This window comes from Ranitomeya imitator, chromosome 2 (genome assembly GCF_032444005.1).
Source record: "Ranitomeya imitator isolate aRanImi1 chromosome 2, aRanImi1.pri, whole genome shotgun sequence".
Taxonomy (NCBI): Eukaryota; Metazoa; Chordata; class Amphibia; order Anura; family Dendrobatidae; genus Ranitomeya; species Ranitomeya imitator.
Genome location: NC_091283.1, coordinates 217,325,821 through 217,340,212, shown reverse-complemented (window position 1 = coordinate 217,340,212; position 14,392 = coordinate 217,325,821). Strand labels below are relative to the sequence as shown.

General features: G+C 42.2%; 1 protein-coding gene across 1 annotated transcript in view; it reads right to left on the bottom strand.

Annotated features, from left to right (window-relative positions):
• Window positions 1-14,392, bottom strand: part of CENPI (centromere protein I) — a 75,946-nt gene that overhangs the window by 15,940 nt on the left and 45,614 nt on the right. The window contains exons 11-14 of the mRNA XM_069748601.1: window positions 12,856-12,976; window positions 6,396-6,484; window positions 4,137-4,251; window positions 2,442-2,506 (exon numbers count right to left, since the gene is read on the bottom strand). Coding sequence (XP_069604702.1) covers window positions 2,442-2,506; window positions 4,137-4,251; window positions 6,396-6,484; window positions 12,856-12,976 — 390 coding nt within the window. The remainder of the gene's footprint in view (window positions 1-2,441; window positions 2,507-4,136; window positions 4,252-6,395; window positions 6,485-12,855; window positions 12,977-14,392) is intronic.

The following is a 14,392-nucleotide window of genomic DNA, read 5'->3' as shown; positions in this document are numbered from 1 at the left end:
ATCTTAAAGGGGTTATCAATCACTTCTCGTTGTCACATAGAGACAAGACATGCTAAGATCACACCTGTTCACCGGACCGGAAGGTATCAAGCACCCGTCCTATTAATCAGAATAGGACGCATGCACAATACCTGCCGGTAGCTAGCAAGTGTCTAATGCCTGGGTAGAATAGGCCATCACACAAGGATGGCACCACACCCTCCACGCGAAAGGCCTTGGCTATGAAATGGGCTATAATATCAATGCCCACGGGGACCTTCAGGAAGAATGAAGAGAGTCCAACTACTGAAAACAGGCAGTGTGAATGCAGTGCATGGATTGTAACAACCTCTGTCATATTATGAAGGACTCTTTCCCTGGGATGGGGTAGAAGGGCAGAGTGCTACACGAGGTCCTCCTTAGGGTGGGACGCACTTAGGCTGCATTAGTACAAAATAGGGGCGATATCGCAGCCCAGAGCATCCTGAAGGAAGGGGCAAATGCAAGGCTTAGAATTGCTGGACCTATAAACGAAAAGCTGAGTCTTCTACGTACAGTGGTAAAAGCAGGAGGAGGTTTCTGCATCAGGACATGAGGCTTCAACATTTATTAAGACCATGCTAAAGTACCTAGGCTTCAGCAGCCAAACCATTAAATGAAGCATAGATAAAATAGTGTGGAAGAAAAGACCCCAACAGTGGAGGAGAAAGGTGCCAGGGGAAGTCAACTAGAAGGACAACTGCATCTGTGTGCCATGACCGCCTGGAGCAATGACAATCACTGGCAAGTCCTCTGCTTTGATCTTTATGAGGATCCAGTGAAGACGAGGAATTGTAGGGTAGCAGTTCTAGGGGGTGACCAGCGACTCGCCATAACTATAGCTTTGGATCCTGCGACGTGAATACCAACTATGACACCTCGTGGTTGAGTATGGAAGCTATGAGGTAGACATCTCAAGGGCTCCACGTGCTGAAAAGTACAGCTAAAAACACAAAGGTGTTGTGCCTACACCCCTGCATCTAGAGGCTCGCAACGGAGGAAATTGTCCATGTCATTCTCCACTCCTGGCATATGGACCATTCAGAGAACTGGGATGTGGCCCACAGTGTCCAACATATTTTGTTCTGTCCAGGTGATTCAGGTAAATGAGCTATTTGGTACATAAATCCAAATAATGGTTGAAGACAACCCTTTGGAAAAGCTTTACACCATCGTGAGGGAAGGCATCAGAATCCAGTGGAGGCAAAGGAAGCTGTAGGCCCGGACAGAGTTTGCAGATGGCCACAAGGAATGCCCTGGAATGGTTCAGCGGGGATTGGGTGGAAGCTGTTGAAGACCTAAGGTCCATTTACACTGCAAAATTATCATGGATGAGTGTTCCTAGGAGAGTTTGTTCCACGATAATTGTGCAGTCTCATCAGGCTGACAATCACCCGACCATCAAGAAAGAGGTAAATATGTCAGATAAAATGGCCTTTTTTGCTGCACAAAATATAGTTCTCGGCAGCACATTGCCCTGTGTGAACAGGACTCACACAGTCGAGAGCGATGGAAGTCCATGGCCCGGATCAATCACTCTTATAACTATTTAGCAGGCCAGGGTAGCTTCGACGACACGATTACTCCGTCTGTGGGAGCAGGCTCTTCCTCAACCTCCGTGGGATCTGGCAGAGCCTGAACCATTCAAGGATCTAGATGTCTTGGAAAGGTCAGATATCAATAACGATTTGGGACCCTATTGGGTCTGAGGTGTAAGAACTGCAAGAAAGCTTCTGCTAAACAGCGAACTAGGACCCAAGCAGTTAATGCAGAAGGGTTACTAACGGCCAAAAATAATCTCAAAATGCATAGCATCGGCCGTCCTCTGCCCGAGGGATTCACGCCTCTTCATGAATCTGGAGCATTTGATGAGTGTTGTGCTTCGCGCCAGAAGTCTCACTCTTGTCTGGTATTTTCTGGCGTATAGGAATGCCACAGTTCATCATGAATTCATCTAGCTGTGGCGTCACGCCCCACCATTATCATCCATTTTGGCAGAGCTGGGAGAAACTGGCGTCAAGACTCCTAAAGTCACAAAATGTAAGCACGACTCGGAGTTGCAACTAATTTTTGTGACTTTTGAAAGCTTTTACTCTAGAATTTTGGCGTGAAAGATTTGATGAATGGGGCACATAGTGTTTACATCTGCACCCCATCAGAGAAGAAAAAACAAAACAAAAAAAAAAAAAAAACAGCAGCTAGGTGGGGTTTGATGACCAATTCAGCAGATACTCCAACACCTAAGCCCAGACCAGCCCTTTAACTCCGACCTGCAGGAAATGGCAATTATGCCACTGGTTTGGATGCTGCTGTTAATAGGCAAGAAGAAGGTAACACCTGCTCATCACACGTTATGCTATACACACAAGCATCAGATGAGCTCAGGTTCATGAAGAGAACTAAAAGAAAAAACAACAACTCACTTTAAAACTCATGGGTGATGAAATAAAGAGTTTGCGGAGAGTTTTGAACAGCAGGCCTTCAATCTCTGCGGGGGGGAAAGAAGAACGTTAACATTGCACTAATCACAGGTAGGAAAACGATGCATTGCCACAAGCAGGAAACTAAATAAAAAATGATGATCTATTTTCTTTTTACTTCCTCCTGCATCTTCCCAGGAGAAATGTAGGGAGATATTCTATTGTCTACAGTTTTTTGGCTTTTTACTATGGACCTCCGTTATTCATTTCACCGCCCTTTATACTATGATATGCTGTCATGTGGAGGACAAATGTTTTGCATAAAGGAAAGTTAAATAAAAAAGAAAACAAAAAACCAAACAAACAAAACACTTATAACCATACAAATTTCTATAAAAGCCATATATTTATAATTATAGTGGCTAGAAACCTATCAGTATTAGTCTCCGCATTAATATTCAAGGTGTAGAAAGTGGGTGACTATACTATACAACCTACATGAGAATACAAAGTATCCAGAAAAACTCCACTCATGGAAATATAAAGCTACATACAATTTTATTGCACAAAAATTATGTTAAAATGGACTCTATAGTAACTTATACATGTTAGAGGATTCAAAAAAAGGAAAATAAATCAAGAGTAGAGAAAAGGGAGGTGGTAAGTAAAGTCTGACTACGGGTAACAGTAAAGATTATTGTGCATTGTTAAGCCAAAAGATACTGATCAGATAAAAAAAAAATACATGTAAAGTATAATGTCAGTGGACCATGCACATTACCACAACTGCCCCAACGCGCGTTTCGCAGTTTTACTTTCTCAAAACGACACACACTCCCTTTGAGAAAGCAAAATCTGCGAAACGCGCGTTGAGGCAGTTGTGGTAATGTTGTGCATGGTCCACTGACTTTACCACGGGTAAGCATTATACTGCAGTTGTTTCTATATGGACTGAGCAACTTCATTGACAATTATTTATACTTTTCATGTAGTTTTGAATATGGTCAGTTTTTTTTGGCTTAACAATGCACAATAATCTTTACTGTTACCTCTAGTAAGACTTTACTTACCACCTCCTTTTTTCTACACTTGACTTATTTTTCTTTTTTTCAAATCCTCTAACATGTATCAGTTACGATATGGTCCATGTTTATTTTTTATTTTTTAATGTTTTTTGCGCAACAAAATTGTATGTAATTTTATATTTCCCTTAGTGGTGTTTGTCTGCAAACAAAACACTTATAAGAGATGATTACATTACTTGGACAAAAAACTCAGGGGGCTATAACAATGTAATGCAAGCCCCCGGTAGACCTGGAGTGGACACTATTGGAACGGCACGTGCACCAGAGTATTGCCGTTACCATCTGACGTGGGGGAACTATGGTGGTTGAGCAGAGGTCGTCAATGTACTGGATTGCTGATCACACTACATTTATGGCTAAGGCACTCAACATAAATAGGCCGCCTTAGGCGCCATAACAGCGTTAATGTGGGGTACACTGACATCCATCTTGTAATTATCAGCCCGATGCACCCCGCCGTACAACCTGCACTGATAATGGGGAGTGCTGACTGCTTTCTTCCCCAGATCGAATATGAAGCATGTAGAACAGTAATAGAGAAGCACGATATCACAAATACATTTATTCTAAACACTTCTGTAAAATGAATTAATTTGTATGTTATTTTTCTCACCTGAGAAGGAATGAAGTGGAATCCAACTAATAAGCTGCAATATCTGAGTGGCGTAAATCCCGTCCCAATGTGGTAGACATCTGTGAAGAAAATCATCAGTACCTGAAAGTCCTTCCTAATGGACAGAGAAGAAAAAAAAAAAGAGAACAAGTCACATAAGGCAATGATTAAGTCGTTTTTTTCCGATTTTTCAGACTGTAAAAAGGGGGAGACTGATCAATAATGTACCAAATTGCTAAACTGCAAGAATGGTGTGAATTGTGCCAAGATTATCACGACTACACGGCTAAATTGGCTAGGCGTGTTGGACACTCCTTTTCCTTATGCCTCAAAGAAAGCATATGTTTGCACCGATATTTCAGGCATTGCAGATGTGTTGTCCAATCATACTACACGTCCTGAAAAAACAGTCCATGCAACAATTGAATAAACTAAATAATTACAAATTAAATGCCTACTTGCAGCCGACACGAGGGTGTTCCAAACATCTTGGAGAACTAACCACAGATCTTGTGTGGATGTCGCTTGTACAAATCCTTCTGTCTCCTCATGATGAGAAGATGAGGGCTCTGTGGGGCCGGGTCATCACCTCCAGGACTCCTTTTTCTTTACCCTGGAGATAGTGCTTAATGACATTGTATGTTTGGGGTTATTGTGACGCTCCTTGTGTGTTCTACAACCTGTCTGTGTACAAACTACTTTCTGTTCCATCCAGATATTTCACATTATGACTCATTAGGCATTTTTCTGCACCCTAGTTCCTATGTTTTTCTGCATAGTCAAGTTGCTTGATCTCGTTTTAGGTATAGCTTTTTGCTGCAATTCTACCACGAAGACCACTTAAGACTTCTCACAACAGTAGATGAGTGTCGCTGGTCCCAGTAGTTGCTGCCAGCTCTGAGTTGATGGCACTGCTGGACATCTTCTGATTTTGAAGGGTAGTAATAATGAGGTTTCATCTGTTGCACTAAGTTTCCTTGGGCGACCACTACAGCTACAGTCCTTAATGTTGGGCCATTCCTTGGTGTCCTCAATGATTAATCAATCAATCATGTAATACCATCAGGGAGGCTTTTGACTGGCTCCAAACTTATTCTGCAGCCGGACAACGACTCCAAACATCCAGCCAATGTCAACAGAAATGGTAACTGTCTTCAGCATGAAGAACAACGAGTCCTGGAGGTGATGATCTGGCCGCGGAGCCATAATTTCACATCATCCTATCTTTCTGGGGTCACATGAAGAGACAGAAGGATTTGTACAAGCGACATCCACAGAAGATCTGTGGTCAGCTCACCAATATGTCTAGAACATCGTCCCTGCAGAGTTCCTTACAAAAACTGTGTGCAGGTGTACCTAGAAGACTTGGAGCTGTTTTCAAGGCAAAGGTCGGTCACCAAATACTGATGGGATTTCGACATCACTTTCGTTCATTGCCAATAATGAACCATAAACACTATTTTTGAAGGCTTTCTAAAGGTACCTTCACACTAAATGATATCACTAGCGATCCGTGACGTTGCAGCGTCCTCGCTAGCGATATCGTTCAGTTTGACACGCAGCAGCGATCAGAATCCTGCTGTGATGTCGTTGGTCGGGGATAGAGGGCCAGCACTTTCTTTGGTCGCTGGCTCTCCCGCTGACATCGCTGAATCGGCGTGTGTGACACCGATTCAGCGATGTCTTCGCTGGTAACCAGGGTAAACATCGGGTTACTAAGCGCAGGGCCGCGCTTAGTAACCCGATGTTTACCCTGGATACCATCCTAAAAGTAAAAAAAAACAAACGCTACATACTTACCTTCGGCTGTCTGTCCCCGGCGCTGTGCTTTCCTGCACTCACTGTGAGCACAGCAGCCGGAAAGCAGAGCGGTGACGTCACCGCTCTGCTTTCCGGCCGCTGTGCTCACAGCCAGTACAGAGAAGCAGAGCGCCGGGGACAGACAGCGGTAGGTAAGTATGTAGTGGTTGTTTTTTTTTACTTTTAGGATGGTAACCAGGGTAAACATCAGGTTACTAAGCGCGGCCCTGCGCTTAGTAACCCGATGTTTACCCTGGTTACCGGCATCGTTGGTCGCTGGAGACCGGTCTGTGTGACAGCTCTCCAGCGACCAAACAGCGACGCTGCAGCGATCCGGATCGTTGTCTGGATCGCTGCAGCGTCGTTTAGTGTGAAGGTACCTTTACTTTGCTTCCTTTTGTCCCCACCCCAGCCTAAAACTTCTGCACAGTACTATATACACAAACAAAACATGCGTACTTGTAGAAACTCCTGTGCTTGTATAATGGCATTTAGAAAGGCTTCCACTTCCTTATCATCGTGTTTCTGCCCAGTGTACCATGCACACTCTAGTAGAAGAAAAAAAACAAAACACATATTGGAAAATAAATAAAAAATAAAATATACCATTCAAAACAATTTACCAAATGAATGCAATTAAAGGGGCTTTCCAGCCTTATGATATTAATGACTTATCGCTAAAGGGGTATTCTCAGGTTTGTAAGATATGCTGTGTCACTGGTACAGAAGATAATTTTCCAATATTTGGCCTCTGGCTGCTGGGATCCCCACCAGTCCCGAGAATTGAGGTTCTGAAGAGCCCCTGAGTGAATGGAATGGTGGTGGATCATGCACATTCATAAAAATGAACAGAGCCTGTGATCGCCCTCTACTCTAGTCACAGGGTGCTCTTCAGATCCCCGTTTCTCGGAATCAGTGGGGTCTCCAGCAGTCGGACCATACTAATCGAGAAGTTATGCCCTAACCAGAGATATTAGCTTGAAAAATTAAGAGTCACAGTTTCGGCCAGCCGCAGGGGCGTTAGTAGATATTCATATCTGGTGGCATGTAATTTTTCCTTTAAATGACGCATGCCCTCAAGAAAGGTCTAACTCTGTTTTCTCTGTGTGAGGCATGTAATAACACAGTCCTGCTATCCTCAAGGATCTCGCCAGTGGCATTTACAGTGATTACAAGTGGGGGAGAGGAGCAGAACAGAGCTGTGTGTATCACGACAAATACCTCTGCAGCTCTCATCTCACAGTGCTGTCAGTGTGGTGCAAGGGAGAGCAGAGCAGAGCTGTGTGTCACTACAAATAGTTCTGTAGCTCTCATCTCACATCAATGTCTGGGAGTAGAGCAGAGCGGTGTGTCACGACAAATACCTCTGCAGCTCCCATCTCACAGTGCTGTCAACGTGGTGCAAGGGAGAGCAGAGCTGTGTGTCACTACAAATAGCTCTGTATCTGTAGCTCTCATCTCACATCACTGTCAGTGTGGGAGTAGAACAGAGCTGTGTGTCACGACAAATACCTCTGCAGCTCATCTCACAGTGCTGTCAGTGTGGTGCAAGGGAGAGGAGAGCAGAGCTGTGTGTCACTACAAATAGTTCTGTAGCTCTCATCTCACATCAATGTCTGGGAGTAGAGCAGAGCGGTGTGTCACGACAAATACCTCTGCAGCTCCCATCTCACAGTGCTGTCAACGTGGTGCAAGGGAGAGCAGAGCTGTGTGTCACTACAAATAGCTCTGTATCTGTAGCTCTCATCTCACATCACTGTCAGTGTGGGAGTAGAACAGAGCTGTGTGTCACGACAAATACCTCTGCAGCTCATCTCACAGTGCTGTCAGTGTGGTGCAAGGGAGAGGAGAGCAGAGCTGTGTGTCACTACAAATAGTTCTGTAGCTCTCATCTCACATCAATGTCTGGGAGTAGAGCAGAGCTCGGTCAGATCAGTGAATAAAGCGGAGCTGTCTGTCATTACATGTCTCACACAGAGAAAGCCAGATCTGACCTTCTCCAGTGGCATTTTTTTTAAACCTGCTCTCCACCGGCTTATGATTAGGCAATGACATGCAGGGAAAAAAAGTCATCTCTGCTAACGCCCTTGGTGAAAATGATCTTATAAACTTTGCAAGCTAATCTGTACAATAGAGAGGAGAAATTACAAAAAAAAATATGTACGTTTTAGTCAGCTCTATAGCCATTATTCCATGCTTAAGCGTGTGAAAGTTCCTCTATACTTCTATAATATATATATAGGTACATATAAGGTCCTCTATACTCCTATAATATATATAGGTACATATAAGGTCCTCTATACTCCTATAATATATATAGGGTATATATAAGGTCCTCTATACTCCTATAATATATATAGGGTACATATAAGGTCCTCTATACTCATACTATATATAGGTACATATAAGGTCCTCTACATTCCTATAATATATATAGGGTACATATAAGGTCCTCTATACTCCTATAATATATATAGGTACATATAAGGTCCTCTATACTCCTATAATATATATAGGGTACATATAAGGTCCTCTATACTCATACTATATATAGGTACATATAAGGTCCTCTACATTCCTATAATATATATAGGGTACATATAAGGTCCTCTATACTCCTATAATATATATAGGTACATATAAGGTCCTCTATACTCATTTAATATATAGGTACATATAAGGTCCTCTATACTCATATAATATATATATAGGGTATATATAAGGTCCTCTATACTCCTGTAAAAAATATATATCTACTATATAAAGCTGAATGTGTGTGTGTGTGTGTGTGTGTGTGTGTGTGTGTGTGTGTGTGTGTGTGTGTGTGTGTGTGTGTGTGTGTGTGTGTGTGTGTGTGTGTGTGTCCGGGATTGGCATCTGCACCGTCGCAGCTACAGCCACAAAATTTTGCACAGTCACACGTCTGGACTCTGAGAGCATCATAGGCTATATTGTGAGGCGAAATTTTAACCCCGTGCGTTCCAATTCACCAAACAATTTTGCCCCTATCTACATAATGGGGAAAAAAGTGAAAGGAAAAGTGTTGGAAGCGTCGCAGCTACAGCAACAAAATTTTGCACAGTCACACGTCTGGACCCTGAGAGCGTCATAGGCTATGTTGTGAGGTGAAATTTTAACCCCGCGCTTTCCAATTCACCAAACAATTTTGCCCCTATCTACATAATGGGGGAAAAGTGAAATGAAAAGTTTTGGAGGCGTCACAGCTACAGCCACAAAATTTTGCACAGTCACACGTCTGGACCCTGAGAGCGTCATTGGCTATGTTGTGAGGTGAAATTTTAACTTCGCACTTTCCAATTCACCAAACTATTTTTCCCCTATCTACATAATGGGGAAAAGTGAAAGGAAAAGTGTTGGAGGCAAATTGACAGCTGCCAGATATGAACAAGGGGGACTTAAAGAATGAGAGCGATGGCGCAAAAGAGTATATACCGTACAGTTGCTAAGGTGGGGCCCCGACATGAGATACTCACCACACATGGGGATATGAACACACACACAAAATGCGCCACACACTACCACGTGCTTGAACACATATACCACCCTCAGCACACATTTCACCACACATACACCAACCTCGCCACATAAAAGTCGAAACACAAAAGTCGCCGCTCAAAACTCGCCACGCGCAAAACTCGCCACATGCAAAAACTAGGCTCACGCAAAACTCGCCACAAGTGCAAAACTCACCTCATGGAAAACTCGCCGCATGCAAAACTTGCACATGCGGAAAAATTGCCACATGCACAAAATTTGCAACACATGCAAAAGTTGCCTCACACAAAACTTGCACATACTCAAAAGGCACCAGACATAAAACTCACCACGCACAAAACTCGCCATGCGCAAAACTTGCTGCACACAACTTGCTACACTAACCTGTTACATGCAACTCGACACACAAAAAGTTGCTACACGCATGTTGCCACACAAAACTCATCTCACAAAAGTCGCTACATGCATGTCGCCACACACAACTTGACAAACGAAACTCACCCTAAAACACACACAAGTCTGGTATTAGCCTTCAAAAATAAAAATCTGATTAATAAGCAGACAAACTACAAGAGCAACAAATGTACCATATAGGAAATACAGCAGCTGTCAGTCACATAACCTGTCTATTATGTGTATGTGTGAGCTAATATATACTGCCAGGGGGAGGGCTTCCTGTTGGCTGGGGATTTATCAGGCTGCCAATTTATCTTACAAATACTGAGGTAAAAATACTGAGCAAATAACGTGTTAACGAGGTCTAATACAGGAGATCACACAGGTATATACTATATACAGGGGAGATGACACAGATATATACTATATACAGGAGAGATAACACACAGGTATATACTATATAGAGGAGGAGATGACATACAGGTACATACTATATACAGGAGGAGATGACACAGGTATATACTATATACAGGAGCAGATTACCTACAGGTATATACTATATACAGGAGGAGATGACACAGGTATATGCTATATATAGAAGATGACATACAGGTATATACTATATACAGGAGGAGATGACACACAGATATATACTATATACAGGGGAGATGACACACAGGTATATACTATATACAGGAGGAGATGACATACAGGTATATACTATATATAGAAGGAGATGACATACAGGTATATACTATATATAAAAGGAGATGACATACAGGTATATACTATATATAGGAGGAGATGACATACAGGTATATACTATATACAGGGGAGATGACACACAGCAGGTATATACTATATACAGGGGAGATTACATACAGGTATATACTATATACAGGAGATGACATACAGGTATATACTATATACAGGAGATGACATACAGGTGTATACTATATATAAGGGAGATGACAAACATGTATATACTGAGGTGAAAATGAGAGGTGTGAGGTGAAAATGAAAAGGTGTGAGTGCAAAATGAGAGGAGTGAGGGAAAATAGTGTAGTGATCGGAAAATGACAGATGTGATGTCGAAATGACAAGTGTTAGGGGGGAATGAGAGGAGTGTGGGAGAAAATGAGAGGTGTGAGGGAGAAAATGAGAGATGTGAGGGGGAAAATGAGAGGCGTGATGGGAAAATAAGAGAAATGACGTGCTATAACTAATCACAGATATTTACTATGCCCAGGCAACGCCGGGCTCTTCAGCTAGTAAATATATATATACGTATGTGTATATATATATATATATATATATATATATACACACGTATATATATATATATATATATATATATATATATATATATATATATATATATATATATATATAGTACCTACAGTCCTTTATACTCCTATTATAGGGTACATATAAGGTCCTCTGCACTCCTATAAAATATATAGGATACATATAAGGCCCTCTATACCCCTATAATATATAGGGTACATACTGTATAAGGTCCTCTATGCCCCTATAATATATAGGGTACATATAAGGTCCTCTATACCCCTATAATATGTAAGGTATTGTAAAGCTGCAGTAGCATCGTCCACTTCACATAAATGCATATAACTTCAGTGAACAGTTTACACCAGTTCAAAGTAATACATATCACATGGCTTTAGATTTGCCGTCCCTAAACAGGCCAGACTTCCCTTGTCCAGTTTCCCTGGGCGACCGCACGCCATCTCACAGTCTCTATACGTCTCCATACACACAGCCTCATATGTTGCAGACACTATTCACGCCAGCCCTCCTCTGACTAGTTCTCGTGGGAGTCCTGCATCGCTGTATCACAGTCTCGTTATAGACTCTTTACTCATACAGTCGTACACAGTTCAAGATATCCTCCGGATAGCAGCCGGGCACCATATCCACCTGTTTGCAATCGTTGCACATGCTAGTCCTCTTTCGGGCACAGGACATCCACCTCCGGGCACAGGACTGTCCACATCCGAGACCAGTACCATGGATGACTTGCATCTCTGTGTACGCTGCGGGTGCCAGGCTATTCAGCTGCCCTGGGTGCTGGCTCTGCTGGCCTGTGCCTCCATGCACTGTGCAGACCAGCACACACCAGACTGACACTGGTATGCACCTCGCACACCTGACACACCCATACCCCTTACTGCAGGGCTTTTAAACACACACAAACCAATCCGGACCGGATACTCCTGTAATATATATAGGGTACATATAAGGTCCTCTATACTCCTATAAATATATATATATATATATATATATATATATATATATATACACACACTGTATATATAATTATAGGAGTATAGAGGACCTTATATGTACCCTATATATATATTACAGGAGTATAGAGGACCTTATATGTGTATATATATATATATATATATATATATATATATATATATATATATATATATAGGGTCCTCTATTCTCCTATAATATATATAGGTACATATAAGGTCCTCTATACTCATGTAATATATATAGGGTACATATAAGGTCCTCTATTCTCCTATAATATGTATAGGTACATATAAGGTCCTCTATTATCCTATAATATACATAGGTACATATAAGGTCCTCTATACTCCTGTAATATATATAGGGTACATATAAGGTCCTCTATACTCCTATAATATATATATGGTAAATATAAGGTGTTCTCTCTCATATATATATATATATATATATATATATATATATATATATATATATATATATATATATATATATATATATATATATATATATATATATATACACACACACACACACACACTCCTCTATACTCCTATACAACAAACACAGACTCACCTCATCACCCGCTTCCTTATAGATTGTGAGCTCTTGGGAGCTTTAAACACCGTATGTGTTTATTACTGTGATTACTCTGATTTTCTGTATTCCTGAAGCCTCTAAATTGTAGCAGTATATAATTGTAATAATAGATCAGTGCTTGCAGTACCTTCATGGAGGGTAAATGCCAACCAGTAATTCAATCGCAGCAGAGAGTCATCCTGATTGACACAGGAGATGAAATTCAATAGTAAGGGACTGTGTATCACGCAGCCCATCTGTGCTGGAAGCTACAGGCAAAACAATAAATTATATTCTGGTTATAGAAAAGAACAATAAACAATAGTTATACCAATAAGAAACATCGACTGACTGGGAAAATGGTGGAATATGAAGAGCGCTATTACCTTTAGGTTGTAATGAAGCATTATAGGGTACGTGATCCTCTGGGACTAATTGGGATTATCTTTGGTAACAGATTGTGGGGGCTGGGGATGTCTTAGTAATAATGTTTTGTGATACATCTGTGATAAGGTATACATTTTTTTAACTTTTAACCTATTGGGGTTTATACTGAACTTTTTAACACAGATTTAGTAAAAGTTCTGTTTTATGGGATTTAATTGTGAATTTGACTGGAAGTTCAGAAATTATGCAAAATATGACCCTCCTATTAAAGAGCCTCATTTTTTGCACATCTGCCCCCTACTGAATAGGCGTTGGGGGTGCAGTACCAGCCACGGCCACTATCAGAAAACAGAGCAGCTCCTCAACTGAACAGTTCTAGCTGGCGGCTGCCATGACAGAGAACAGCTGATGGGGGGGTGCCAGACGCCCGATCAGACATTGAGGACCAATCCCAGGGATAGGTCATCAGTGATAAAGTAGTGGACAGCCTCTTTAGGTGTCATAATATGGGATGCAGAGACGGGTGCAGAGTGCCCACACAGAGACGGGTGCAGAGTGCCTACACAGAGACGGGTGCAGAGTGCCCACACAGAGACGGGTGCAGAATGCCCACACAGACAGGTGCAGAGTGCCCACACAGAGACGGGTGCAGAGTGCCCACACAGAGACGGGTGCAGAGTGCCCACACAGAGACGGGTGCAGAATGCCCACACAGAGACGGGTGCAGAATGCCAACACAGAGACGGGTGCAGAGTGCCCACACAGAGACGGGTGCAGAGTGCCCACACAGACAGGTGCAGAGTGCCCACACAGAGAGACGGGTGCAGAGTGCCCACACAGAGATGGGTGCAGATTGCCCCCCACAAAGACGGGTGCAGAGTGCCCCCCAAGGACATTTTGCAGAGTACCCCCACAGAGGCCATTTTGAAGGAGCACTTGTGATTCAGATTTTATACTTCCCAGGTTATATGGAACGCCAGTCAATCACAGCCATGCCAACATTTGGCATGGCTGTGATGCCTCCAGAAGTGTCTACAGCCTTTACTTTAAAAACTTGTTGATTACCTGTGCTGCAGCCTTTCAATAAGCTTTATTTGGCATGTGAACCCGAATAGTAATCTGGACTTCCAGAAGTCTGTGGTCAGAGTTCAGCACCAGACACTAGGTAGCCAGAATGAACCCCGAACTTTACAGTTTGGATTCTGTCATCTCTAGCTGTGGCCAAAAAACAGAATTTTGCCTTATCAGTTTTTGTTTTCATTACAGTATGTATTATATGGGTTAATTTTATATCTGAT